The 26,677-nt window shown below is 38.8% G+C and overlaps 1 protein-coding gene across 4 annotated transcripts in view; it reads left to right on the top strand.

Moving 5' to 3' along the window:
• LOC126188981 (uncharacterized) overlaps positions 1–26,677 on the top strand; it is a 104,530-nt gene that overhangs the window by 18,441 nt on the left and 59,412 nt on the right. For all 4 annotated transcript variants that reach the window (XM_049930772.1, XM_049930770.1, XM_049930773.1 and 1 more), the window contains exons 4-6: positions 13,492–13,643; positions 25,430–25,515; positions 25,651–25,764. In XM_049930772.1, coding sequence (XP_049786729.1) covers positions 13,492–13,643; positions 25,430–25,515; positions 25,651–25,764 — 352 coding nt within the window. The remainder of the gene's footprint in view (positions 1–13,491; positions 13,644–25,429; positions 25,516–25,650; positions 25,765–26,677) is intronic.

Genomic DNA, 26,677 nt, shown 5'->3' on the forward strand with positions numbered 1-26,677 from the left:
TTCTCCGTCCCTGTACCTTCTTTTACCAGCTCCCAACCTCAACAAACCTGTCTCCTCTTCTTGTGGGCTGCCCCATTATGGATGGTTAGTGCATAGAAAGATTCTCTGCTTGGGCTCACTAGTGAATGTTTACAGATTTCACAGGAACTAGTGAATGTTTACAGATTGCACAGGATGGTGGACAGGGACCATCTCAGCTATATTACTTTACTCCTGTTTATTATATTCACTCGTCCATGCTGGTGGTTGTCAGGGTCATGTGAACTAGGCAGGGTAGGGGTCTTGGTTGGCACTGCACTTGAGAGCTCTTTTATTGGTGGCCTCTAGAAGTATCAAAAATCAGTTGCATGTGGGGTAGGAAAATTTTCAAGGGATACAGGAGCACGGGCAAGTGAATTTAATAAACAGAAGTCACTTTTGAGAGTAATCTATTCATGCAGCAGTTGTTGTACAGGGTTCCATGTGTGTATTACTTATACGCTGTCTGCCCTCATGAATGACCAGTCTAAACTGTGGCTAACTGCAAAAATGACAACATAATTGATGAACAAGCGACATACATTATTTGAAACCTGACCCCCTCTACCCTTCTCTCTGTCTCCAGCACATTCCTGTTTCCGCAGTCTCCCTGGCCTAAACTTCATCTAGTCATCATCCTTACTGTTTCCTTTCCACTCCCTGGTATACCAATGCCTCTTCCATAGTCTTCTTCTTGTTTCTTCTTTATCCCGGCTTCTTGAGATCTCTTGTGAAGAGACACAATACAACACGTTCAGTAGTGGTGTGGGACAGTCAATGAAGTTACACAACAGTTAGTAATTTAACTTTTGAAACTGCTGGTTTATTGGCATTTCTGGAAATAAAATCACTCATATTCTCATGCGGTCAGCAAATTTTGTGTAATAGTTGTTGCCCTCCGTGAATGCTAAATGCCGACTCACTCGGGCTTTGTGTGCAACACTTATTTAAAGACACATGTAAGACAGAAATTACAAAATGTTGAAAGCTATTACATTTTAAATATTAACTTGAGACGGAAAATAATATAGAATAGATTCACTTTAAACACAGTTGTTATTGGGGTTCACATTGCTGAATGTCCTTAAATGGGTACAAATAATGGTGGTATTTTATGGGATGGAAGTTTCGGCATGCACTCAGATCTACAACAGTCTGCCAAAAATTTTTTGGAAACTTAATTTTATTAATTTGCATATTTCATAAACTAACCTGTTATTTTAGTAAAAGCATCAACGTTTGGAAACAGAAAAAAACTAGTAACACTGGTATTTCAAAAGGGCTAAGATTTAAACATACTGATTTTGAATAAAGATTACTTTTGAAATACAAAGTTATTTGGAAAAAGTAAAGTTTATTTGAAAGAGGAGAACAGATTCTTTTAAATAAGGAATGTAAATGTTAAAACAAATAATTATTAGTGAGGTCTGACTCTGAAGTGCATGTGGTTTGTGTGACTTCAAAACTGTGAATATTTCTTTAACTAAAATGTTTAAATATAAAATAATTAACACTGTTATTTCCAATGGTCTGCAAACTACACATTTAATGGTAAAAGTCAGCAAAATACATCTTGACAAGAATCTAGCAATGGTATGTTAATATAGTTTATGACTTTTAGTTGAGTATGAACACTGATGACCACACTGTTGAATGTGCCCTATACATACCACCACAAACACCATCTTATTTGTAGAAGAGGTGGACTGAGTGAGGTGGCACAGTGGTTAGCACACTGAACTCGCATTCGTGACCAGCCATCCAGATTTAGATCTTCCATTATTTCCCTAAATTGCTACAGGCAAATGCCAGGATGGTTCCTTTGAAATGGCATGGCCAATTTTCTTCCCCATCTTTGACACAATCCGAGTTCGTGCTCTGTCTCTAATGACCTCTATGTTAAACCCAATCTTCCTTACTCCTTCCTTCTGTAGAAAAGTTATCAGAAAAACAAAAGAAAAAGTTTATTTAAGAAATGGGATTATAATAATTGGAGTCACTGCACCATGCTAGGTTTCATAATGTTCTACAAGTCAGGACATGGGATGTCAGAAGCTTGAATGTGGTAGGGAGGCTAGAAAATCTGAAAAGGGAGATGCAGAGGCTCAATCTACATATAGTAGGGGTCAGTGAACTGAAATGGAAAGAAGACAAGGATTTATGGTCAGAAGAGTATAGGGTAATACCAACAGCAGCAGACAGTGGTATAATGGGAGTAGGATTCGTTATAAATAGGAAGGTAGGGCAGCCAGTGTGTTACTGTGAACAGTTCAGTGATAGGGTTGTTCTTGTCAGAATTGACAGCAAACCAACACTGAATGATAGTTCAGGTATACATGCCGACATCGCAAGCTGAAGATGAAGAAATAGAGAAAGTATATGAGGATATTGAAAGGGTAATACAGTACGGAAAGTGAGATGAAAATCTAATAGTCATGGGGGACTGGAATGCAGTTGTAGGGGATGGAGTAGAAGAAAAGATTACGGGAGAATATGGGCTTGGGCCAAGGAATGGGAGAGGAGAAAGACTAATTGAGTTCTGTAACAAACTTCAGCTGGTGATACCAAATACTTAGTTCAAGAATCATAAGAGGAGGACGTATGATTGGAAAAGACTGGATGACACGGGAAGATTTCAGTTACATTACATCGTGGTCAGACAGAGATTCCAAAATCAGATACTGGATTGTAAGACGTACCCAGGAGCAGATATAAACTCAGATCGCAATAGAGTAATGATGAAGAGTAGGCTGAAGTTTAAAACATTAGTCAGGAAGAATCAATACGCAAAGAACTGGGAGTACTAAAGAATGACGAGATACGGTTGAAGTTCTCTAAGGTTATAGATACAGCAATAAGGAATAGCTCAGTAGGCAGTAAAGTTGAAGAGGAATGGACATCTCTAAAAAGGGCCATCACAGAAGTTGGAAAGAAAAACATAAGTATAAAGAAGGTAACTGCAGAGAAACCATGGGTAAAAAAGGAAATACTTTAGTTGATCGATGAAAGGAGAAAATACAAAAAGTGTTCAGGGAAACTCAGGAATAAAGAAATTCAAGTTGCTGAGGAATGAAATAAACAGGAAGTACAGGGAAACTAAGACAAAATGGCTGTATGAAAAATGTAAAGAAATCGGAAAAGAAATGATTGTTGGAAGGACAGACTCAGCATACAGGAAAGTCAAAACATTTGTCGGTGACATTAAAAGCAAGGGTGGTAACATTAAGAGTGCAACGGGAATTCCTCTGTTAATGCAGAGGGGAATGGATAGATGGAAAGAATACATGGAAAGTCTCTGTGAGGGAGAAGATTTGTCTGATGTAATAGAACAAGAAACAGGAGTTGATATAAAAGAGATAGGGGATCCAGTATTAGAATCAGAATTTAAGAGAGCTTTAGAGGACTTAAGGCAGAGGGGATAGATAAGAACAGCCCATCAGAATTTATAAAATCATTGGGGGAAGTGGCAACTAAACGAGTATTCGCATTGATGTATAGAATATGAGTCTGGTGACATACCATCTGACTTTCAGAAAAATACTATCTACACAATTCCAAAGACTGCAAGAGCCAACAAGTGTGATAATAATTGCATAATCAGCTTACCAGCTCATACATCCAAGTTGCTGACAAGAATAATATACAAAAGACTGGAAAAGAAAATTGAGAATGTGCTAGATGATGATCAATTTGGCTTTAGAAAAGGTAAAAGCACCAGAGAGGCAATTCTGATGTCGGTTGATAATGAAAGCAAGACTAAAGAGAAATCAGGACACATTCATAGGATTTTTTGACCTGGAAAAAGCATTTGATAATTTAAAATGGTGCAAGATGTTCGAAATTCTGAGAAAAATAGGGTAAGCTATAGGGAGAGACGGGTAATATACAAAATGTACAAGAGCCAAGAGGGAATAATAAGAGTAAAACTCAAGGTGAAAGGATATCAGTGATACGATTCAATGATGACACTGCTATCTTGAGTGAAAGTGAAGATGAGTTATATGATCTGCTGAATGGAATGAACAATCTTATGAGTGCAGAATATGGACTGAGAGTATATCAAAGAAAGTAATGAGAAGTAGCAGAAATGAGAACAGGAAGAAACTTAGCATCAGTATTGATGGTTACGAAGTAGATGAAGTTACGGAATTCTGCTACTGAGGCAGTAAAATAACCGATGACAGATGGAGTGAGGAGGACATCAAAAGCAGACTAGCAACGGTGAAAGGGCATTCCTGGCAAAGAGAAGTCTACTAGTATCAAACATTTCTGAGAATGTATGTCTGGAGTACAGCATTGTATGGTAGTGAAACATAGACTGTGGGAAAACTGGAACAGAAGAGAATTGAAGCATTTGAGATATGGTGCTACAGACAAATGTTGAAAATTAGATGGACTGATAAGGCAAGGAATGAGGAGGTTCTGTACAGCACTGGAGAGGAAAGGAATGTATGGAAAACAGTGATGATAGGACATCTGTTAAGACATGAGGGAATGACTACCATGGTACTAGAGGGAGCTGTAGGGGGCAAAAACTGTAGAGGAAGACAGAGACTTGAATACATACAGTAAATAATTGAGGATGAAGGTTGCATGTGCTACTCTGAGATGAAGAGGTTGGCACAGGAGAGGAATTATGGCAGGCTGCATCAAACCAGTCAGAAGACTGATGATCTAAACAAAAGGACCCTTTTGTAAATTACTGGATATTGATGTTACTGTGAATTTGGTTATTGAATTGGCAAATAACTTTAACTAATTTTAGTTTAAGTTAAATTAATTTAATTTTGTTATGTCTAAATATTTCAGAACTATATTTTGTGATTATTTGCAGTTAGCTTTTAAAAATCCTTTCTCATCTGCATTCTCATATGGTGGTATTATGCACGCACACACACACACACACACACACACACACACACTACACATATTTTGCTGATTTTCACTTGTAAATAACACTTTTGCACTTTGCAAAACACAATGTTATTGTTGCTGGTATGTTTCCAGTCCCTGTTGACGCTCACTTGTTCTGATGACAGATTGGTGCCAAATTGCTTCAGCTATGCTGTCCTCCCTCAGCTGTATCCAGCTAACGTAGATTCCATTTCTTGACAGTTTATTATCAATTGAACATTGACATGAAATTGTAAAGTTTCATTCACCTATCTTAGCAACCTCCTTAAAGTAATCTCATGTGACACAACTTTTACACTTTGGGAACATAACAGAAAAATGTAATTTCTCTAATGATTTTTCTTTGGGATGTGGCAAGTAAATTTTCTTGAATGTGTGCTGTGGTTGTCCCATGGCTAGGCCTCGGACTACTAACACAAAAATTCTGTGTTTTATCTGTGGTTGGCCTTAGAAAGTTCTCACACAAATGAGAATTTTCTAAGGCCAATAACTTTAACTAAAGTTCTCATACAAATGAGAACTTTCTAAGGCCAACTGCAGATAAAACACAGAATTTTTGTGTTAGTAGTCTGAGGCCCACCCATGGGACAACCACAGCACACATTCAAGAAAATTTACTTGCCACATTCCAAAGAAAAATCATTAGAGAAATTACATTTTTCTGTTATGTTCCCAAAGTGTAAAAGTTGTGTCACATGAGATTACTTTAAGGAGGTTGCTAAGATAGGTGAATGAAACTTTACAATTTCATGTCAATGTTCAATTGATAATAAACTGTCAAGAAATGGAATCTACGTCAGCTGAATACAGCTGAGGGAGGACAGCATAGCTGAAGCAATTTGGCACCAATCTGTCATCAGAACAAGTGAGCGTCAACAGGGACTGGAAACATACCAGCAACAATAACATTGTGTTTTGCAAAGTGCAGAAGTGTTATTTACAAGTGAAAATCAGCAAAATATGTGTAGTGTTTGTGTGTGTGTGCATTGTAGTTTGAATACCTTGTCAAACTTTGCCTCGCAGCATCTGATTGGGTCCAGTTTTATATTTTTCTGTTAGGATCACAACTAGTTAACCAGATTACTTTTTTTTAAAAGTAGAAGATTAGTTTGTTAATTTTCAATCAAGCAAACACTCACTGTCTAATCTTATAATCAGTGGTACAAATAATGGATACTCTCTAACAACATTGCAGAATTTGTATTGACACTATGAGAGACTGAGACAGTGTGACATCTTCAAGAAACTGGAGCATGTTTTAGAGAAATGTGAAAGGCCCTTGTTTAAAATAAATGTATGTGAGAAGTTGTCATTAAGTTTTAATTATCACTTTGCAAAAATAAAGTTATTTAATTAATCTTTTGTTTGAAATTTCCTGGCAGAATAAAACAGAGCACTGGACCGAGAGCTGAACTCGGAACTTCTGCCTCTGCTCTTTCCACTGAGCTATACATGCACAAGTCAGGATCCATCCTCACAGCTTACTTCCATCAGTATCTCATGTCAAATCTTCCGCTTTACAGCTGTCCTGCAAAACTCTCAGGACAGCGCTCCTGGAAGAAAGGATATTGTGGAGACATGGCTTGACCACAGCCTAGAGAATGTTTCCAGAACGAAATTTTTCCTCTTCAGTGGAGCATGAATTGATATGAAACTACCTGGCACATTAAAACTGCATTCCAGAAAGATTCCGACTCAAGACCTTTGACACTTGGAAGGTAGGCGATGAGTTACTGTTGGAAATTGGCCTGGGAGTCATGCTTGGGTAACTCAGTTGGTAGAGCACTTGCCCACAAAAGGCAAAGGTCCCAAGTTTGAGTATTGGTCCATCACACAGTTTTAATCTGCCAGGAAGTTTCATATCAGTGTAGACTCCACTGCAGAGTGAAAATTTTGTTCTGGAAACAACCCCAAGGCTGTGGCTAAGCCACTTCTCCACAACATCCTTTCTTCCTGGAATGATAGTCCTGCAAATTTCGCAGGAGAGCTTCTGTGAAGTTCAAAAGGTAGGAGGTGAAGTACTGGCAGAAGTAAAGCTTTGAGAATGGGTCATGACTTGCACTTGGGGTGATCAGTTGGTACAGCACTTTCCCATGAAAGGGAAAGGTCCCAAGTTCAAGTCTTGTCCTGGCACATAGTTTTAATTTGCCACAAAGTTTCATATTAAGCACACTCCACTGCGGAGTGAAAATTTCATTCTGGAATATCTTGTTTGTTACCACATACAATGTCTGCAGTCCTGGTACAAATGGAAATCCCCACATTACAGTGTCTTAGCATTCTGCTTGGGGAGCCAATGCTAAATGTTGCAGCCCATCTCCATTCTACCAATGGGCTATGCCATTTTGCTTTGGCTCCCCAAGCAGCTTGCTGAGAAACTGTGGTGTGGGGATTTCAGTATGTCCAGGACTGCAGACGTGTGCTTACAAACAAACAAAAGTGAATTATGTAACTTTATTTTATTTTTTTAATTGTTAGTTAATGCTTTATCTACCCCTCTTATTTCATCCTCTGTCATGCATCAGTGCTGCCTTTGCGAAAGCTTGTCCCGTTGCCTTCCACTAAAGGAGTGAAGTGCTGTTGTGTCATCTTTAATTGGCAATTTTATCTGTTATAATTTTACAGAAAGTACCACTACTGTACATGGATGAGCATGCTTTCTGGCTGTGATGTCACATCCAGTTAATCTTCAAATGCATATTTGGGATGCTGGTGTTATATTTGATACTGGTCTGACTTCCTCCTTGAATTGTATATTATTGTTGAACGGTTGTGGATAAGTACCACTATTCTTTGTGTCCCTTAAGTCAAAAGTGGTTCTACATGCTACTAGGGACAGTAAAATCACATTTTTATGTTCCCACACTTTACATTTTCCTGTTTTTTATGTTAATTTTTGTCTGTCCTAACAGAAGTCATATTCTCTCAATACTATGATTTCCTGTCATTTAACAATTCCATGCTACAACATTCCTGCATTTTAAGTTTTCGTTGACATTGTCACGACCTTTAACGTTGATTTCATTCAAATTTCTGCAAAAAGTGCATCGTATTCATGCTCAACGTCAGTCTTGGAACGAAGCGAAAAGTGCAAAATATATGCAAAGTTATTGATCCTGTAACTGAATGTTAGTGTGGTACTCAAGATTTTCATTGTCAGCATGTTGAATCACGGTTGCCTGTGTTACATATTCACAGTGTTGGAAAGGGTGGGAAAGTATGCTGAGTTACTGCTTCAATGATAATCACGATCTGATGATAGTGACTGTTGTAGCAACCTTCTTTCTGCTCATTGCATTGTATTAAAACAGCTTTAATTTAATTTTACAGTCATTTATACTAATAAAAACTGCTTTTGAAGATGGCTGTCTCTATAATGGGCTTTCAGGAATTATTGTGACTTCCACGTGAAACCTGTTAATTCTAGGTTCTCAGTTTAGATTGGTATGGCCTGATGTCAGATGTAAACATTCCTCTTCAAGATTCTCCATAACATGGCAGCAATTTCCACCCTCTTTGTCACCTAGAACGTCCCTGAACCGAGTGACCACCTTGTAGCCATCAAGTTGTAGGTTTTGTGCCTGTTCTTCTCCATTTACAAAGACTGCCAACTTTGGTGTTTTAATCAGTATTGTGTTACAATTATTTACCATAATTTTTATTGATTATCAATGATAAGTCTCACATTAGGGTATGCACAGCTTTTTAATGTGGTATCAAGTAAGACTTTTGCTTCTGTGTTTTCTTTACACATTGGCCCTGATTGGAACATTTCAAGGCATTGCACTGGTAGTGCATGAGGTGATGATTGTGTTTGATGCATTGGATACTGTGGAGAGACAAGTAGTGCTAACTGCTATTAGAAAGAAACAAAAACAATTAATTACCTCAGATTTTTTTAAATAGCCAAAATTTAAATTGTTTTAATTTCATATTTTGAACAATATAAAGAGAATGACAGTAAGTGTAATTTATTAATTTTTGCTGTTGTTTCCTTTGCCTTCCTGTGTTTAACACTTCCCTGCATTTTACACTCTTTTGGGTCAGTCCACTGAAAATTATAAAAGGGGGTTTTACTGTAACTTAAATGCTCAATTAGCTATTTATTTTTTGAGATTGTTTACATAAAACATATTAACCCTGCTGGGTACTAGTATACATCTTGCTGTTAATAGTAGTAGTAAATGAAAAAAAAAAAAAAAAAAAAAGGTGGTGACAACAAATACCCAAGCAGAATAAATTTGAAGGCTATAGAATTTAATTCTTAATGAAATTGATTTGAACAGCTTTTTGAGTAATGTGTCATAGCAGTGAATTTGACAACATGAGTCAGTAGCAGTTAGCATCTTATTTTCTCATAGTAGCTGATTGAACATGATTTGTTGGCTCTGTGGTAAAGTGTCCGACTACAAATCCAAAGGTCTCAGGTTTTATCCCCACTTAATTTTGGAAGTTTTATCTGCCATTCACCACTTCTTTCACCTCTGGCAATGTTTGTTGATGTGAAAAACGCTTAGTTGCACCATGGTTCAGAATCCACGTTAATTTGAAGGTTCCCCAATAGCTGGTTCAGCAGGTCACTTCAGAGGTCGGAGGAAGACAAGCACATTCCATGTCCAACATTGTTATGCCCAGTAAAGTACTATGGTGTTCAAAACAATCTTCAGCTTGATGATTGCTTTACATACATTATTAATAGTGTCATGGTGCCTACACAATGAATAAGTTGTACTGGAGCTGGTAGTTCTGTAGTGTAAACATTGTAAATAAGAAGAAAGCTTGGTGTTTATCGGCAAACTATAAAAGTATAATAGCTTGAATAAAATAATTTTGACTGCAGTGGTGAGGGGCAGCATGCATGTGCTTGACAGTGTTCTGCATTTACCTACAGAAGAGGCAATACAGCAACCATGTGCTTTTCTAGAAAAAATAAGATTGGCTAGCAGTGGCCCCTACCGTTTGACTCACTTAAACATCAATCAGATTTTTTAATAGGTTGTCAAAATGTGATACATGCCTTCCAGCAGAGGAGGGGTCTTGTAGTTCTGCTGAACGTATCAATGGATCAGTTGATATAATCATCCATATGTTCAGCGAGATCCAGTGGAGTATAAACCAACCGATGCCAGATCATGAGGGTAAACAGCAGCAGCAGCATCTTGGTTGTACTTGGCTCAGCTTGCCGATGTATACCACCTGCTCTTTTGTGGAAAATCACCTTATGGTAATTGAATATCCTGTGGAGACTGATTTGTTCTGTTTTATTCCACACCATAGACATTTGGCTTCCATATGGACAGGCATGATATGGGCATGTTAAGAGGATGCATGGGCAGAGACTCCCCAAAATTATGGAACAACTAAAGATGGATGGGAAAAGACCTAGAGGGTGCCCAAGAACACGGTGGAAAATGGGAGTGAAAATATCTGTGGAAAGGAGAGGTGTGACATGACAGCAAGTGGAGGAAGAAAAGTGGTGGGAGGATCAAGCCAAATGGAGAGGACTCGGCAGCATGCAGACCCGGCAATAGCTGGAGTGGGATCCGGATATAGATAGATAGATGGACAGGCCTTGTTTCCTACTGAGGTACTGTCATTGTTCTCTGTTTGACCGCATGTTGTGCCTATTGTGAGTACTTACATTTGAGTTATTCAGGAAATTTCCAGAGTAGTTTTTACTGCCACGATATATCCACCGCAAGAAGTCTTGGTTTTTGTTTATTTCAGTAAGAGTCATGATTTATTATTGCCTGTGGTTTGTTTATACTTAATTGGTATGCAACAAAACTGGCATTCTTCAAGAAGCAGACTTGTAACAGAGGGAAAAGGGGAGGGGGGGAGTTGAAAATATTCATATAATTAAAAATTACAAGTCATTCTGAGTTTATAAACTACCTATAATACATACTGGATATTTATATAAATTTAAAAAATATCCATTTGATGGTATATATTTGTTTTGCTGATAAGAGCAGTGTGCAAGAATTTTCTGCTTAATGGACCTGTCATGGAAATGACTACCCCCAAAAGGTTTTTGGTGTCATCAATATTTTCATTGCTGAAAGTGCAATTGCTTGCGATAAATAGAAGGGAAAATGCGAGGGACTGTACTGGATTATGATAAAGTCAAAGCTCCCACTCAAGAAGCATTATGAACCCACTGTATGATCCACCAAGAGGAAAGTATAGTGAATGAACTAATGTAATGTAAAAAATCTATTCACCAAGTGGTGGCAGGGGAACATGCTTATAAAAGATATTACAATTTGCAAGCTTACAGAGCCAGTGGCTCCTCCTCCTGGCAGAAGGGTTGAAGGGGAAGGAAGGGTGGGGGATAAAAGGACTGATGAGGTTTAAGGAAAGGGGTAGAGTTTGGAAAAGTCTCCCAGAAACCTGGGTCAGGGGAGACTTAGCAGATGGGATTAGAAGAAAAGACATTGTTGGGGACTGCACTGGAAGAGATTTGCAAACCTGTGTGCTTAAAGGTGGAAGATAGGGTATTATGCCAGAAAGAGATTAGTGCAGGAGTTAATAAGAGCATTGTATGTGATAAAGGTAAGAGGGTGACAGTGAAAAAAGGCAGGTCAGAAAATGAAAGATTTAGAAAATTAAAAGACAGTGAAGAAAGGAATAGTTCTCTGAAGAAATGCTTAGACCAAAGAAAATAACATAAATTAAGGCCAGGTGGGTGGCAAAAACCAAGGACATGTAGCACCAGTTTCCACCTGTGGAGTTCTCAAAAATTGGCATCTGGGGGAAGAAACCAGATGACACATGTGATAAAACAGGCACCAAGGTCATGACTGTCATGTTGTAGAACATGCTCTGCAACAAGATATTCTGTTGCCAGAATACACCCTCTACCTGCGCCTATTCATCCTAACTTGGGGGTAGTCATGCTGATGGAAAAGACCGAACAGTGTTTACGTAACAGCTGGTATATGACATGTGTCATTTCACAGGTGACTCTTTCTTTGATAATATTTATTTTTCCAGTTACAAGGCTGATATAGGTGGTGCTAGGAGGGTGCATAGGACAAGTCACAGGAGTAGGAACCATAGGGTAGTAAGATGGGTGCAGAAGGAGCATAGAGTCTGACAAAGATACTGCGGAGATGGGAGAGTGACAAAAAGCTATTCTAGGTGTGGGTGGCAAAAATCTCACAGAATGGATCTCATTTCAGGGCATGTTTTGAGGAAGTCATAACTTTGTCGAAATAGCTAATCAGCTATCAAGACCTGGATAATACCGAGCGACAAGTGGTGTACTCCTAAGTTGGTTTTTGGAGGGACCAGCAGTACCAGAATTGGATGTGATGGCCTGGGAAATTGGGTTTTGAACTAGGCTAGTGGGATAACTACATCCAGCGAAGCTGAGGTGAGAACGGTGGTGTGTTGCTTTAAAGAATCTGCATCTGAACAAATATGTTTGCCTCAGATGCAGAGACTGTGTGGGACAGAATGTTTGACAGGGAAAGGATGGCAACTGCAAATATGAAAGTACTGTTGTTTGTTAGTAGGTTTAATGTGAACAGAAGTATGTAGCTGACCTTTGGTGAGGATGAGATCAACAGCGAGAGAAGTGGCATGAAATTTGGAATAGAACCATGTGAAATTTAATTTGGAGAATTTATTTAGAGATTCCAGGAATTTTAACAGGTCAGCCTGACCATTTGTATTTATCCAGTACATTATATTCTCAAAAAATTATTATTTTTGTTGATATATTAGCCTGAGTAAATGAACTAAGTGTGAGTCTTACATAATAAAATGTCATTTTGATGTTATGTTGCAGCCAGTTTCGGTGACTCAGTACACCATTGTCAGGCTTCAATGACACTTAGGGGGTGAACTCCAATTGTATGTAAGATCCCATCAGTAGCCAACATCTATGAACTGGCTTACATAGAATACTGTAAAAGCAATGTTGTCTTTGCATCCATCAACCACGGAAGCCAGTTCATAGATGTTGGCCACTTATGGAATCATGCATACTATTGGAGTTCACCTTCTCAGTGTCAATAAGTCCTGAAGATGGTGTTTCGAGTCACTGAAATGGTTTGCAATATGATAAAATAACATAAGAATGACAGCTGCAGGTGTTCCATTTTATTATGTAAGTGAATGGCTGAAGTCCCACGGAAAAAAAGTGTGACTCTCTCTGCTGTTGTACTTCTTAACTCATTTCACAACCCTGAAGGTTCTTTCTCACCGTGGGCTTCTGGTATACCGATATGTGTTTCACATTTGAAATGGTGACCAATTTCATTTGCCAGCAAATATTTTGTTAAAAAACATATTGTCTTCAATCTGAATGCTGCAGTTATTATGTGATCTGCTATATTTGCATTTAACACGATGTATTGCAACATTTGTGAAAAGAACATATTGTACATCTTAACAGATAGAAGATCGTAAATCTTTTGTTTACTTTCTAAGTCATAAAATGGCGTGTGAAGTGTTTGATACCATATCATCATCATGTTTGTCATAGAAGTTTATCTTTTGATAATGTAAAATTGTAAATTAATCAATTCTAATATGTTCATTGTTTTTCAGTGTGAAGAGGATCATGAATGTGGAGAAAAGAAATTCTGCTATCAAACTGGCCTATGTGCCCCCTGCACAAACTGTTCCACCTATTTTAGGATGCCACATGAGTGGAAATACTGTTCAAAATCTCCAAATGAATGTGGACCGTGTCTCCCCGGGTAAGTTAATGCAGCATTGCAATGAGTTAATTTAATGTAAAATATCTGAAACCTAAACTGATTTTGGAAATTAGGAGTGGGGGCAACAAGTTTGAACTTACTTAATTCTCTTCTTCATTTCCTCCTATTTCTTCATCTGTTCACTGCAGTTTCTCTTGCATTCCTTGGTCTGTCTTGTATTTCATTCAGCAGGCATCACAGCAACTCATCATCATTCATCCTCATTACCGGCATGCAAGTCACCCAATGTGGCGTTGACTGCAATAAGGCTTGCACTTGGCAGTCGAACTTCCCTGGGTGGGGCCTCCCGGTCAACAATGCCATACGCTCATTTCCATTTATTAGATAAGAGTTTTCAGTTTTGATCTCTTTATCAATGATTTCATGACAAATGCAGTTTTTTTAATGTATGTGTGTTGCTATTAGCTATTTATTGGTAATTTTCATTATAAGGCAAGCCTTAAATTTTTGATGAGTCTATTTGTAACCCTTCTAAATGGGTGACTTTAAAACTGCTGTCATCCATTCATGAAGGTATCTATCAAGGGCCCTAGTTGGGTTTGATAGCCTGAAACATTACTTGTACACTCATGTCCAAAAGTAATTTTTGCATGGTGTGACACTGCCAAGTAACATAGCTCAATTAAACTTAGACCATACATACAAAGAACTGCTATGGTATAGTGCAGAAGGTAAATGAAAAAAACATGCAATGAGATGAACAGAAATAACACTTTTCTTCAAAGTCAATAATTACGCTGAAGTCTCTGTTATTTATTATGTCCCCCTGGACATTGTAAAATGTGAGACATGGTTCTTAATAGCTTATGTGAGCACAATAGATGGCACATTGTTCTCTGCAACATGCTCCCATGCTGGTCACGAGGTTGGTAAGGAGTTCTTGTTGTAGGGTGTTCCATTCTATCACCAGCACACTTGACAACTGCTGGAAGGTCATTTGTGCATGTGGAAGTGCCACAGTACAGCTCCACAGTGCATCCCACATACACCCAAAGAGGTATATTTATTTTTATTTAGTTATTGGTTTATTTAACCTGGCAAGATAAGGGGCATCAGGTCCCCTCTTGAAAGTAATTGGGGATTGTACATATTTTACATTACATGTATTTCAGTAGGCATGTTATACTACATTTAAAAATTACATTCATACAAATAAAAAAATGCATACATACAGATATATCAACAAAAGTAATCTAGTTCTACTCACCAACTACGGAAGAGGATGTAGATGAAGATGAAATGGGAGATACGATACTGCCTGAAGAGTTTGACACAGCACTGAAAGACCTGAGTCGAAACAAGGCCCCGGGAGTAGACAACATTCCGTTGGAACTACTGACGGCCTTGGGAGAGCCAGTCCTGACAAAACTCTACCATATGGTGAGCAAGATGTATGGGACAGGCGAAATACCCTCAGACTTCAAGAAGAATATAATAATTCCAATCCCAAAGAAATCAGGTGCTGACAGATGTGAAAATTAGCGAACAATCAGTTTAATAAAATACTAACGCGCAAAATACTAACGCGAATTATTTACAGACGAATGGAAAAACTGGTAGAAGCCGACCTCGGCGAAGATCAGTTTGGATTCTGCAGAAATGTTGGAACGCGTGAGGCAATACTGACCCTATGAATTATCTTAGAAAATAGATTAAGGAAAGGCAAACCTACATTTCTAGCATTTGTAGACTTAGAGAAAGCTTTTGACAATGCTGACTGGAATACTCTCTTTCAAATTCTAAAGGTGGCAGGGGTAAAATACAGGGAGCGAAAGGCTATTTGCAATTTGTACAGAAACCAGATGGCAGTTATAAGAGTCGAGGGGCATGAAAGGGAAGCAGTGGTTGGGAAGGGAGTGAGACAGGGTTGTAGCCTGTCCCCGATGTTATTTAATCTGTATATTGAGCAAGCAGTAAAGGAAATGAAAGAAAAATTCGGAGTAGGTATTAAAGTCCATGGAGAAGAAATAAAAATGTTGAGGTTCGCCGATGACATTTTAAGTCTGTCAGAGACAGCAAAGGACTTGGAAGAGCAGTTGAACGGAATGGACAGTGTCTTGAAAGGAGGATATAAGATGAACATCAACAAAAGCAAAACGAGGATAATGGAATGTAGTCGAATTAAGTCGAGTGATGCTGCGGGAATTAGATTAGGAAATGAGACACTTAAAGTAGTAAAGGAGTTTAGCTATTTGGGGAGCAAAATAACTGATGATGGTCAAAGTAGAGAGGATATAAAATGTAGACTGGCAATGGCAAGGAAAGTGTTTCTGAAGAAGAGAAATTTGTTAACATCGAGTATAGATTTAAGTGTCAGTAAGTCGTTTCTGAAAGTAGTTGTATGGAGTGTAGCCATGTATGGAAGTGAAACATGGACGATAAATAGTTTGGACAAGAAGAGAATAGAAGCTTTCGAAATGTGGTGCTACAGAAGAATGCTGAAGATTAGATGGGTAGATCACATAACTGATGAGGAGGTATTGAATAGAATTGGGGAGAAGAGGAGTTTGTGGCACAACTTGACAAGAAGAAGGAACCGGTTGGTAGGACATGTTCTGAGGCATCAAGGGATCACAAATTTAGCATTGGAGGGCAGTGTGGAGGGTAAAAACTGTAGAGGGAGATTAAGAGATGAATACACTAAGCAGATTCAGAAGGATGTAGGTTGTAGTAAGTACTGGGAGATGAAGAAGCTTGCACAGGATAGAGTAGCATGGAGAGCTGCATCAAACCAGTCTCAGGACTGAAGACAACAACAACAACTCACCAACTGGCTGCAGGAGAACACACATATCAAGGTATTTAAATGTGCAGGCTTTTGGAACAAGTGGCTCCTCCTTCTGGCAGAAGGGTTATAGAAGAAGGAAGAGGGATGTAGGAAAAGGACTGGTGAGGTTTAGGAAATGGATAAAGTCTGGAAAAATCACCCAGAGCCCTGGGTCAGGGTAGATTTACCAGACAGGATGAGAAGGAAAGACTTGATTGTTGGGGACTTCACTGGACGAGCCTCCAACAATCAGTCTTTCCTTCCCACCCTGTCTGGTAAGTCTTCACTGACCCGGGTTTCTGGGCGACTTTTCTGAACTCCCTCCCATTTCCTAAACCTCACTGGTATTTTTCCTTCTCCTCCAACCCTTCTCCCAGAAGAAGGAGCCACTGGCTCCGAAAGCTTGCAGAGTTAAATACCTTTGTATGTGTGTGCTCCTGCCGTTGCTTGGTGAGTAGACTTTTTATGAATCCAATTACATTATACATGCACACAGTTAATATTCATACATGATAAGTACACCAGTACTTAGCAATTAGGGTAAGGAGGGTTTTTAGTAATGTGCACTAGCAGCAGTAGGCACAAGAAAAAGTTGTGTAGAGGGGAGGGAAAGAGGAATATGCTGACACACAGTTAAAGAATGTAAGCAAAACGAAGATAGGGTGACTCAGAGAGGAAGGAAAAGGGAAAGGAGAACAACTGAGAGAAGACAGGAGCATTGGCTTTGCTATTTGACATAGGGGAAGCTGGCTTTATGTTAAATTTTGGGGGAAAACATTATTACAATAGGACACCCTTCAACTTCTGTAATAGCAACAGTGCATTGAATTGCTCAGAATGCCCTCTACTTCTTAATAGCATCAGTGTGCCAAATTTTGTGAAGAGCGCAGGACAATTTGTTCCAAGAGTGTTACGAATGTTTCTGTCATGTCGGTGGGCACAGGTAGGATACTAGATAAATGGTATCTTGGGTTAAGATTCTCATTACATGAAAGTTGTTTAATCTCAGATGCGAGGTAATGGGGTGCTTGTTCTCTGAGGAGCTAGTGAAGTAGACACAGCATGTGATAGTTACATAATTTGAGAGACAAGCAGAATCTTCCAAGATATTGCAACACTATTCTCTATCCGGGACTGATGACCTTGCCGTTTTGGTTCCATAACCCCCCTAAATTAACCAATCAATCAATATTATCTAACCAGTTGAGATGCTCATTCAATGTTACAGCCAAGTTCTCCACAGTTTTCTGTATGGTATTGGAATACTGTCAAGCTGAACAGGACTCAGTTGTTCACAGAATTCTGGACTTAATTTCTGATGGAATACTAAGCTTCTGTGTGATTTTTTTGCATTTAGTTTAAGACCCAGGTTTATCACATCATTCAACTAAATGATCATAGTATTTATATCTTCAGGTGTGGCCCTTTGTCAAAATTGGAGGTCATCAGTATGAAAATGATTTTGCAGAAGGACAGAACCAGTGAAAGGTCATTGACATATAAGGAAACAAAAGAAGGCCTAAGACTGATCCCTATGGTACTCCTGATGCATGTTTCCAGGAAGATTTTCATTCCCGTAGACAACACATTGCTGTCTGTTTTTCAAACAGCTTTCAAACCACTTCATGACACTATCTGAGAAATTAAGGTGTTGCATTTTTCTGAGAAGTATGTCAAAGTTGACAGTAACAAAAGCTTTGCTAAAGTCTAATACTGTCAGCATTGATGCCTCATGGTTGTTGGTGACATAGTTCAAGGCTTTAGTTACCTTAATTAGTGCAGTTTTTGTGCTGCGGTGTTTACAAAAGCTGGACTGATATTTGTGACATAGGTTGAATTTGCACAAACTTTCGGTGAGAAATATATTCCAGGACATTGGAAACAGCAGGTAACATGCTAATTGGTCAGTAACCAATTGCAGGTTTTTGATCTTAAGGATGTGTCGGACTATACTTTTTTTTTTCACAAAGTAGTATATATTCTATTATTGAAGGAAAAATTAAATGTCAGTTGATGCAGGTACTAAGCTATTGGTGACATTCTTCAAGAATGAATTTTCACTTTTCAGTGGAGTGTGAACTAATATGAAACTTCCTGGCAGATTAAAACTATGTGCCGGACTGAGACTCGAACTTGGGATCTTTGCCTGTTGTGGGTAAGTGCTCTACCATCTGAGCTAAGCAAGCACAATTCATTACCCATCCTCACAGCTTTACTCATCTCATCTCCTCCCTCCCAGATTGGAAGATTGTGGCCATGCTGATACCATTGTTGCGTGATGCTTCAGAAGAGATTTTAATTATTGCTTTTCTTGTTGTATTAATTGTTGCATATTTCTTTCAGTTTCCCTCTGTACTATACTGTAGAAGTTCTTTTTATGTGTGGTCCAAATTTCATCAGAATATGTTAACTTGGCAGTGACATATCATGTGAAAATTATTTTCATCATTAAGTTTTGTGCACCAGTGTATTACAGAGAGATAACAGGTGCACGATTAGTGTGAAATTCTTCTTGGTGTTTGTTGAGTGTTATGTTTTTCTCTTGCTGCAGATTAGCAATAAGTGTGTTGATGTTGTAGTTAGCTTAAATATATCAGATGTCAGTCTTATAAGATTTTCATGTGATTTTGTAGGTGTTGGGTAGAGTCTCACTATTCTCTTTATTTTCCATACCAACTTGTGTCTTGAAGTCTCTCAGTAATATTATGATGTGTACAGGAATTTTGTTACTTCTTCTAGAAGTTCCTAGAAGTCATACAGTTTTTGTGAGTTTTTCATTTTTAGATGGTTTCTGGAAAGAGCAAATTGATTATTGTGTATGTCTTGTTTCCTCATTTAATGTGAAAATGTGAAAATTAACACTGAACTGGTGAAATTTTCTTTAAGCACAAACACTGTCTCAAACCAATGATTCATGGGAAGCATTTGTGGCTGGCTTTCTTGTATAGATCTTGTAAATCTCCTGATCCAGAATAATTTTTTATGCCTATAGCAGCTTTCCTGATGTGTTAAAAATTTGAATGTCAAGTATATTTAGCACATCCATTAATAACTTTACTTTGTTATTTTGAGTATTGACTTTGATAATTAACGCTTGAGCAAGTGCGCCTATGTATAAAGTGCGCCAACCGCAAATAACAATGTCTTGTACTATTTCATTGTTGTTGCACAGTCATGATCCCATATCTATTCCTTCATTATTGCTTCAGCTAACACATTGATGTGCTGTATTGTCATACATCCAAGAGAGCACCAGTAATATAAAATAAACATTGACATCCACATTTATACTCTGCACACCACTGTGAAGTGCATGGCAGGGAGTACATCCCATTGTACCAATTATTAGGGTTTTTTTCCCATTCCATTTACATATCGAGCATGGGAAGAATGATTGTTTGAATGCCTATGTGCATGCTGTAATTATTCTAATCATAGCCCTATGATCCATATCTGCACCATACATAGGGGATTGTAGTACATTTCCGTAGTCATCATTTAAAGCCAGTTCTTGAAACTTTGTTAGTAGACTTTCTAAGGATAGTTTACGTCTGCCTTCAAGAGTCTGCTAGTTTAGTTCCTTCAGTATCTCTGTGACATTCTCGCATGGATCAAACGAAAGCTGTGACCATTCATGGTGCCCTTCTCTGTATATGTTCAATAGCTCCTGTTGGTCCTATTTGGTATGCATCCCACACACTTGATCAATGTTGTAGAACCGGTCACATGAGTGATTTGTAAGCAATCTCCTTTGCAGACTGATTGCACTTCTCCAGTATTCTACCAATAAACTGAAGCCTACCATCAACTTTACCAATGATTGAGCCTGTGTGATCATTCCATTTCATGTCACCACAAAGTGTTTTACCCAGGTATTTGTTTGAGTTGGCTGATTCCAACAGGGACTCATTGATATTATCGTCATAGGATACTTTTTTTTTCATTTAGCTTCTTTCAGACAGTACATCATTATAGATAATTGCATCATCTGCAAAAAGACTCAGGTTACTATTAATATTGTCTGCCAAGTCATTAATATACAACATGAACAGCAAGGGTCCTGACAAACATCCTTGGAGCACACCCAAACTTACTTCTGCATCTGATGATGACTCTCCATCCAAGATAACATGCTGCATCCTCCCTGCCTAAAAGTCCTCAACCCAGTTACATGTTTTATAACAATGAAAACAATCAATTATTGACAAAATTATTTAATTGGATAGATAAAAAATCTACTCACCAAGTGGCGGCAGAACACTCACATAAAAGGCAGTTGTAATCGGCAAGCTTTCAGAGCCATTGGCTCTTTCTTCAGGCAGAAGGGTTGAAGGGGAAGGAAGAGGGGTGAAGGAAAAGGACTGGGAAGGTCTAGAAAAAGGGGTAGTTTTCAGGAAAGTCACACAGAACTGTGGGTGAGGAGAGACTTACCATACAGGATCAGAAGGAAAGACTGATTGTTGGGGAATGCATTGGATGAGATTTGAAAACCGGAGAGCTTAAAGGTGGAAGACAGGGTAATATGCAGACAGAGATTACTGCTTAAACATCATGCATGAGTTAATAAGAGTGAAAAGCTAAGTGCATTGTATGTAACAGAGATGGGAGGGGGGTGGTGAAAAATAGATGGGAAAGACAATGAAAGATGTAGAAAACTAAGGTGAAGCAGTTGCTGCACCCATTTCCCTACCCTTTGTGTCCTACCCCCTTGACTGTCCCTTCTGCAAGATTTGCTCTATGCACCCTCCTACCACCACCTATAATAGCCCTGTAACTGGCAAAACAAATACTATCAACAGGAGAGCCACCTGCAAATTGACATGTCGTATACTAGCTGTTATGTAAACACTGTTTGGCCTATTACATCAGCATGGCTACCACCAAATTATCAATTAGGATGAATGGACATAGGCAGTAGGTATATACTGGCAACTCGCAATATCCTATTGCAAAGTATGCTCTACAACATGACATTCGTGACCTCGGTGCCTGTTTCACCTTACGCACCATCTGGATTCTTCCCCCAGACACCAGTTTCTCAGAACTCCGCAGATGGGAACAACCACTACGACACGTCCTTGGTCCTCGACACCCACCTGGCCTTAATTTATGTTAATTTCTTCTGTCTCAGCATTTATTCACTGTAACTATTCTTTGCTTCACTTCATTTTAGTTTTCTACAGCTTTCGTTGTCTTTGCCGTCTATTTTTCACCGCCCCCGTTCTAGCTCTGTTACGTACAATGCACTTAGCTTTTCACTCTTATTAACTCATGCTTGATGTTTAAGCAGTAATCTCTGTCTGTGTATTACCCTGTCTTCTACTTTTGAGCTCTCAGGTTTTCAAATCTCATCCGATACAGTTCCCAAAAATCAGTCTTTCCTTCTCATCCTGTATGGTAAGGATCCCCTGACCCGCAGTTCTGGGTGACTTTCCCAAAATCTACCCCTTATCCTGGACTTCTCCAGTCTTTTCCCTTCACCCTTCTTCCTTTTCCCTTCAACCCTTCTGCCTGAAGAAGGAGCCACTGGCTCCGAAAGCTTACCAATTACAACAGTTTTTTATGTGTGTGTTCTGCTGCCGTTTAGAGAGTAGAATTTTTTTATGTATCTTGTTACATATTTTATATCTAAAAACAAAGATTTTGAGACTTACCAAACAAAAGCGCTGGCAGGCCGATAGACACACAAACAAACACAAACATACACACAAAATTCTAGCTTTCGCAACCAACGGCTGCTTCGTCAGGAAAGAGGGAAGGAGAGGGAAAGACGAAAGGATATGGGTTTTAAGGGAGAGGGTAAGGAGTCATTCCAATCCCGGGAGCGGAAAGACTTACCTCAGGGGGAAAAAAGGACAGGTATACACTCGCACACACATACACAAGCAGACCATATTTTACATATTTTGTCTGATATACCGTAGGATTGTATTTTTGATAATAAGCACAAGTTTGGTACTGGGTCAAAAGAACTTTTCAGAAATCAAGAAATATTGCATATATCTAACTGCCTTGATCCTTAGCTTTCAGTATGTCATGTGAGAAATGTGCAGGTTTCATACGATTGATGTTTTCGGAATCTGTGCTGGTTGGCATGGAGGATGTCATTCTGCTCGAGCTATGTGAAAAAATGAGGCGGATGTCTACGAGATAATATGTGATTGAATAAGCAGTTGGGGCTGGGATCTGATGCAACTGTATGATTTAACACTTCAATTGGGTCATTACTGTTAGATAATACTTGTACACAGCAGCAGAGTGATATAATAGAAGTTTATTTTATCAGTCTCGAATTAAACTAAGATTGAACAGTGATTTTGCTCACACATGTTTACCTTAGTAACATAAAGACTTGTGTACAAAGTACGCTATGTGCCCACTCTTGTTTTGATAAAGGCATGCCTGTTTGAGGGCTAAGTACCTGTGAAGCACTTGCATTACAGAGCTTTGGGAAACAAAGATGCATTTTTACATGATGGTCCTGGTCTCCTAGTATTTAATGATGGAAATGGCATGTATGTCTTCGGAGTCTGAGATAGTTGCATCATTTGCAAACATATCCTTTATGCTAATAGGTTCAAGATGATGAAGAGATGTGTCTTAGTTGACTTCAATTAAACATAAAATGCATACACATGCACACACATATACAGATATGCCCCCCTCTCCCATGCGCACACACACACACACACACACACACACACACACACACACACACACACACACACACATATGGAAAGACTGACAGTTCTGTTAATAAGTTGTTGTCTGGCTAGACACATGTGAGGGGCAGATGAAAGTATTGGGCAACTCTGTGATGGGAACACACTTGGGGCAAGGTGAGTACAGTGAAGGATATAAAGCAAAGAGAGGGTATAGAGCAGAAGAGAGGTGGCTGTCAGCAGCAGTTGCTGAAAGGCCCTCCGCTACACCATTGACACTAGTTGGAGTCTAGACTCTTATATTTTTTGCATACCACTGCTTTTTTTTTTTTTTTTTAAATTTAAGGTCAGTCATTAAATTTCTTTTGTAAAGTTGAAGTAATATCCTCTATCTTACTTCCAAAAAGGAAATCCTTGGTGCTAGTCGTATTCAAACTGGAACTTTTGTTGTAGGTTATTTTAAATTTAGGTGAATATAGTTCATTTCTACTTAAGTTAGCTGTTTTTTGCTGTTTCTATCCCATTCCATTTTTTGTTGCCCTTGAATGTTTGTCTGTAGCTGTAACATTATCGGCTTTGGGCACAAAGTAAGCCTTTCCGAAAGGGCTAAAGTACATTGTAATCAGTCATCATCTTTATATTCCATTCCAACTTTGTGCTCCATTTCCATTGCTTGAGAGAAACTTTTGAAAGATTTAGTCTTCAATTTCCAGCTTTTAACAGAAAGCTAATTGACACATTTTGTAATGTCTAGCATTTGCATGTATAATAAAGTGAATTTGATTACGAGGGTTGTTTTTTAAGTAAGGGCCGTTTTTATTTTAAAAAAAAGATACAAATACTTTTGTAAAAAAACTTTTATTTTCTGATTCTACACACTTTTACCTATTTTTCTACACAGTTGCCTTGTTTATTTAAGCACTTGTCATACCGTACAACTAAGTTTTTAATTCCCTCTTCAAATAATTCGGCCGCCTGCTCCGACAGCCAAGAGTTCACGGCCGCTTTCACTTCATCGTCGTCATTGAAGTGCTGCCCGCCAAGATGGTGTTTCAGGTACCGGAAAAGGTGAAAATCGCTAGGAGCAAGGCCGGGGCTGTATGGTGCATGGTCCAAAACTTCCCAGCCAAAACAATCAATTGAGAGGTGTGAGGCCTAGCGTTATCGTGCAGGAGCAAAACTCCTTTTGTCAGCATGCCGCGCCTTTTGTTTTGAATTGCTCTGCGGAGCTTCTTTAGAGTTGCACAGTAGGCATCTGAGTTGATTGTCGTTCCTCGTGGCATAAAGTCCACTAGCAAAACACCGCGTCGGTCCCAGAACACAGCTGCCATAATCTTGCGCTTTGACAGCGTCTGTTTGGCTTTGACCTTGATGGGTGAGGTTGTGTGTTGCCATTCCATCGATTGTCGCTTGCTTTCGGGAGTGATATGGGGTACCCGTGTTTCATCTCCAGTGACAATTTGACTCAGCATGTCATCCCCTTCTTCCTTGTAACAAATCGAAAAGTCCAATGAAGTGGCAAATCTCTTCCCTTTGTGGTCCTCTGTGAGGAGTCTGGGTACCCACCAAGAACACAGTTTCTTAAAGTTTAGGTTTTCAGACACAATTTTGTACAAAACCGATCTTGAAACTTGTGGAATCTTCAAAGAAAGAGTGGAAATTGTGAATCTTCTGCCCTCACGAATCTTTGTTTCGACTGCAGCCACCAAATCATCAGTGATCACAGAGGGCCGGCCTGAGCGTTCTTCGTCATAGACGTTTTGACGGCCATTTTTAAACTCTCTAACCCATTGACGCACTTTACCTTCACTTATTGCATTCAAGCCATAAACTTCTGTTAACTGACGATGAATTTCTGCAGCTGATAGGCTTCTCCTGGTCAAAAAACGTATCACTGACCGTATCTCACACGTGGCGGGCGATTCAATAATCGTAAACATTATAAAGTAGCACATCGATGCGTACACGTCAGCTACAGAGCTGCAACTTGCATCAGTGTGAATGGAAAGGATGCCGGCAAGTGGCGCGGTGGCTTGTTGCGGCGTCCGTGCGAACTACGGGACTATACACGCGAACGGCCCTTACTTAAAAAACAACCCTCGTATTTACAGTTTTGTTCAATACACAAAATTATTAAACTTACTTGTATTACATATTCTTATTCCTCATTACATTATTGACTACATATGGCAATTATCAGGCTTTAAGCAGATGCAGTTTTGGAACGGGTTTAGATACTTTAGTTTTTGAACTGTTTGTCTTCCTAGTATCTGATTGTAGAAATACTGCATGTGAGGGATTAATGAAAGTTTTCAATGCTTATTTCATTCTTTCAGTTATGCAGCAGATCCCCTGACAGATGGCAGGGAGAGAGAGCTCTGCACACAAGTACAACAATCAGAGGGCAGCCGAAGTATTCCAGGTATGTCATTTGTATTTCACTGTCATGATTTGTCAAGGCCATTAAAAAAAGTTTAGATATAATGTTAAAAATTTACATTGAAAAAATTGTTTCATTGCATAGTATAACAGAATTATATAACAATATTTGTTTTAGGTGACCAGTGGTCTAACTGGCTTTCTGGAATCATGGTGATAGGAATTCCATTAGCAGTGTTATGTGTCATCCTGCTGATCTGTTGGAAAACTGGCGCATGTCGAATCAATAGAGGTAAAGTACTTTTATTTTATGGAGAGATAGACTTTTAGATGTCTAAAAGTGGTTCCTTTTATAACTGGCAGAGAGCTCAGTAGAGAGAAACAGAATGAATAAATATATTTTTACACAAGTAGAAAATGTAGTCCACTCCAGACTGGAGTCCAGTGTAATGGTGGCCATTATCGTGGTTAATCTTCACTTAGTATCAGCCCATTTTTCAGCAATGTGACACATCACAGGATAGAAAAGTAAATGATTTAATGTGTACTTCAGTACTCAACTCTTTATTTTGATAATCGAAACATTATTATTATTATTATTATTATTATTATTATTATTATTTACATTGAAATGCTTAGTATTACCTCTTCTGGCAAAGTTCCTTAGTTTCACAAATGAATGGTTAACTCAGCTAGGATATTTTGATGGTGCACTTCTTTATACTCTTTAAATGCTTGGAAGTTGCTGTAACCATTAACTTCCACCTGGAGACTTATTGCTGCCCATAGAGATTGTAGTGATACACAGGATAAATCCTGGCCTTTCTTGTTTGTCAGTTTGAAAGTGTAAAGTTTAAAAAAAATGTATGTTTTGTTACATTACTGTCATTATCATTATCATCATCATTAAAAATGCCTTGATATCATCTTTAACACATCTTCACCAGAACACTGTGCACCAATGTCCTGTATATTGTACTACATGCTGATTTTCTAAAGGTTGCATCATATATACAGGTAACCGTCGAAGTTTGGCGAGAACGGGCAAAAACCCAAGGATTTCTGCTTCACCTGTGGGGAAGTCCTGCAGGATAGAGGTTGTCTATACAGAGCATAAAATCAGAACCAGTAAACAGCCTACTGACCCAGACAGTGCAGTCCAAACACATTGTGTATGCCAAAATTTCTGTTGGTGCTTGGCTCTA

The sequence above is a fragment of the Schistocerca cancellata genome, chromosome 5, assembly GCF_023864275.1.
Source record: "Schistocerca cancellata isolate TAMUIC-IGC-003103 chromosome 5, iqSchCanc2.1, whole genome shotgun sequence".
NCBI classification, from domain to species: Eukaryota; Metazoa; Arthropoda; class Insecta; order Orthoptera; family Acrididae; genus Schistocerca; species Schistocerca cancellata.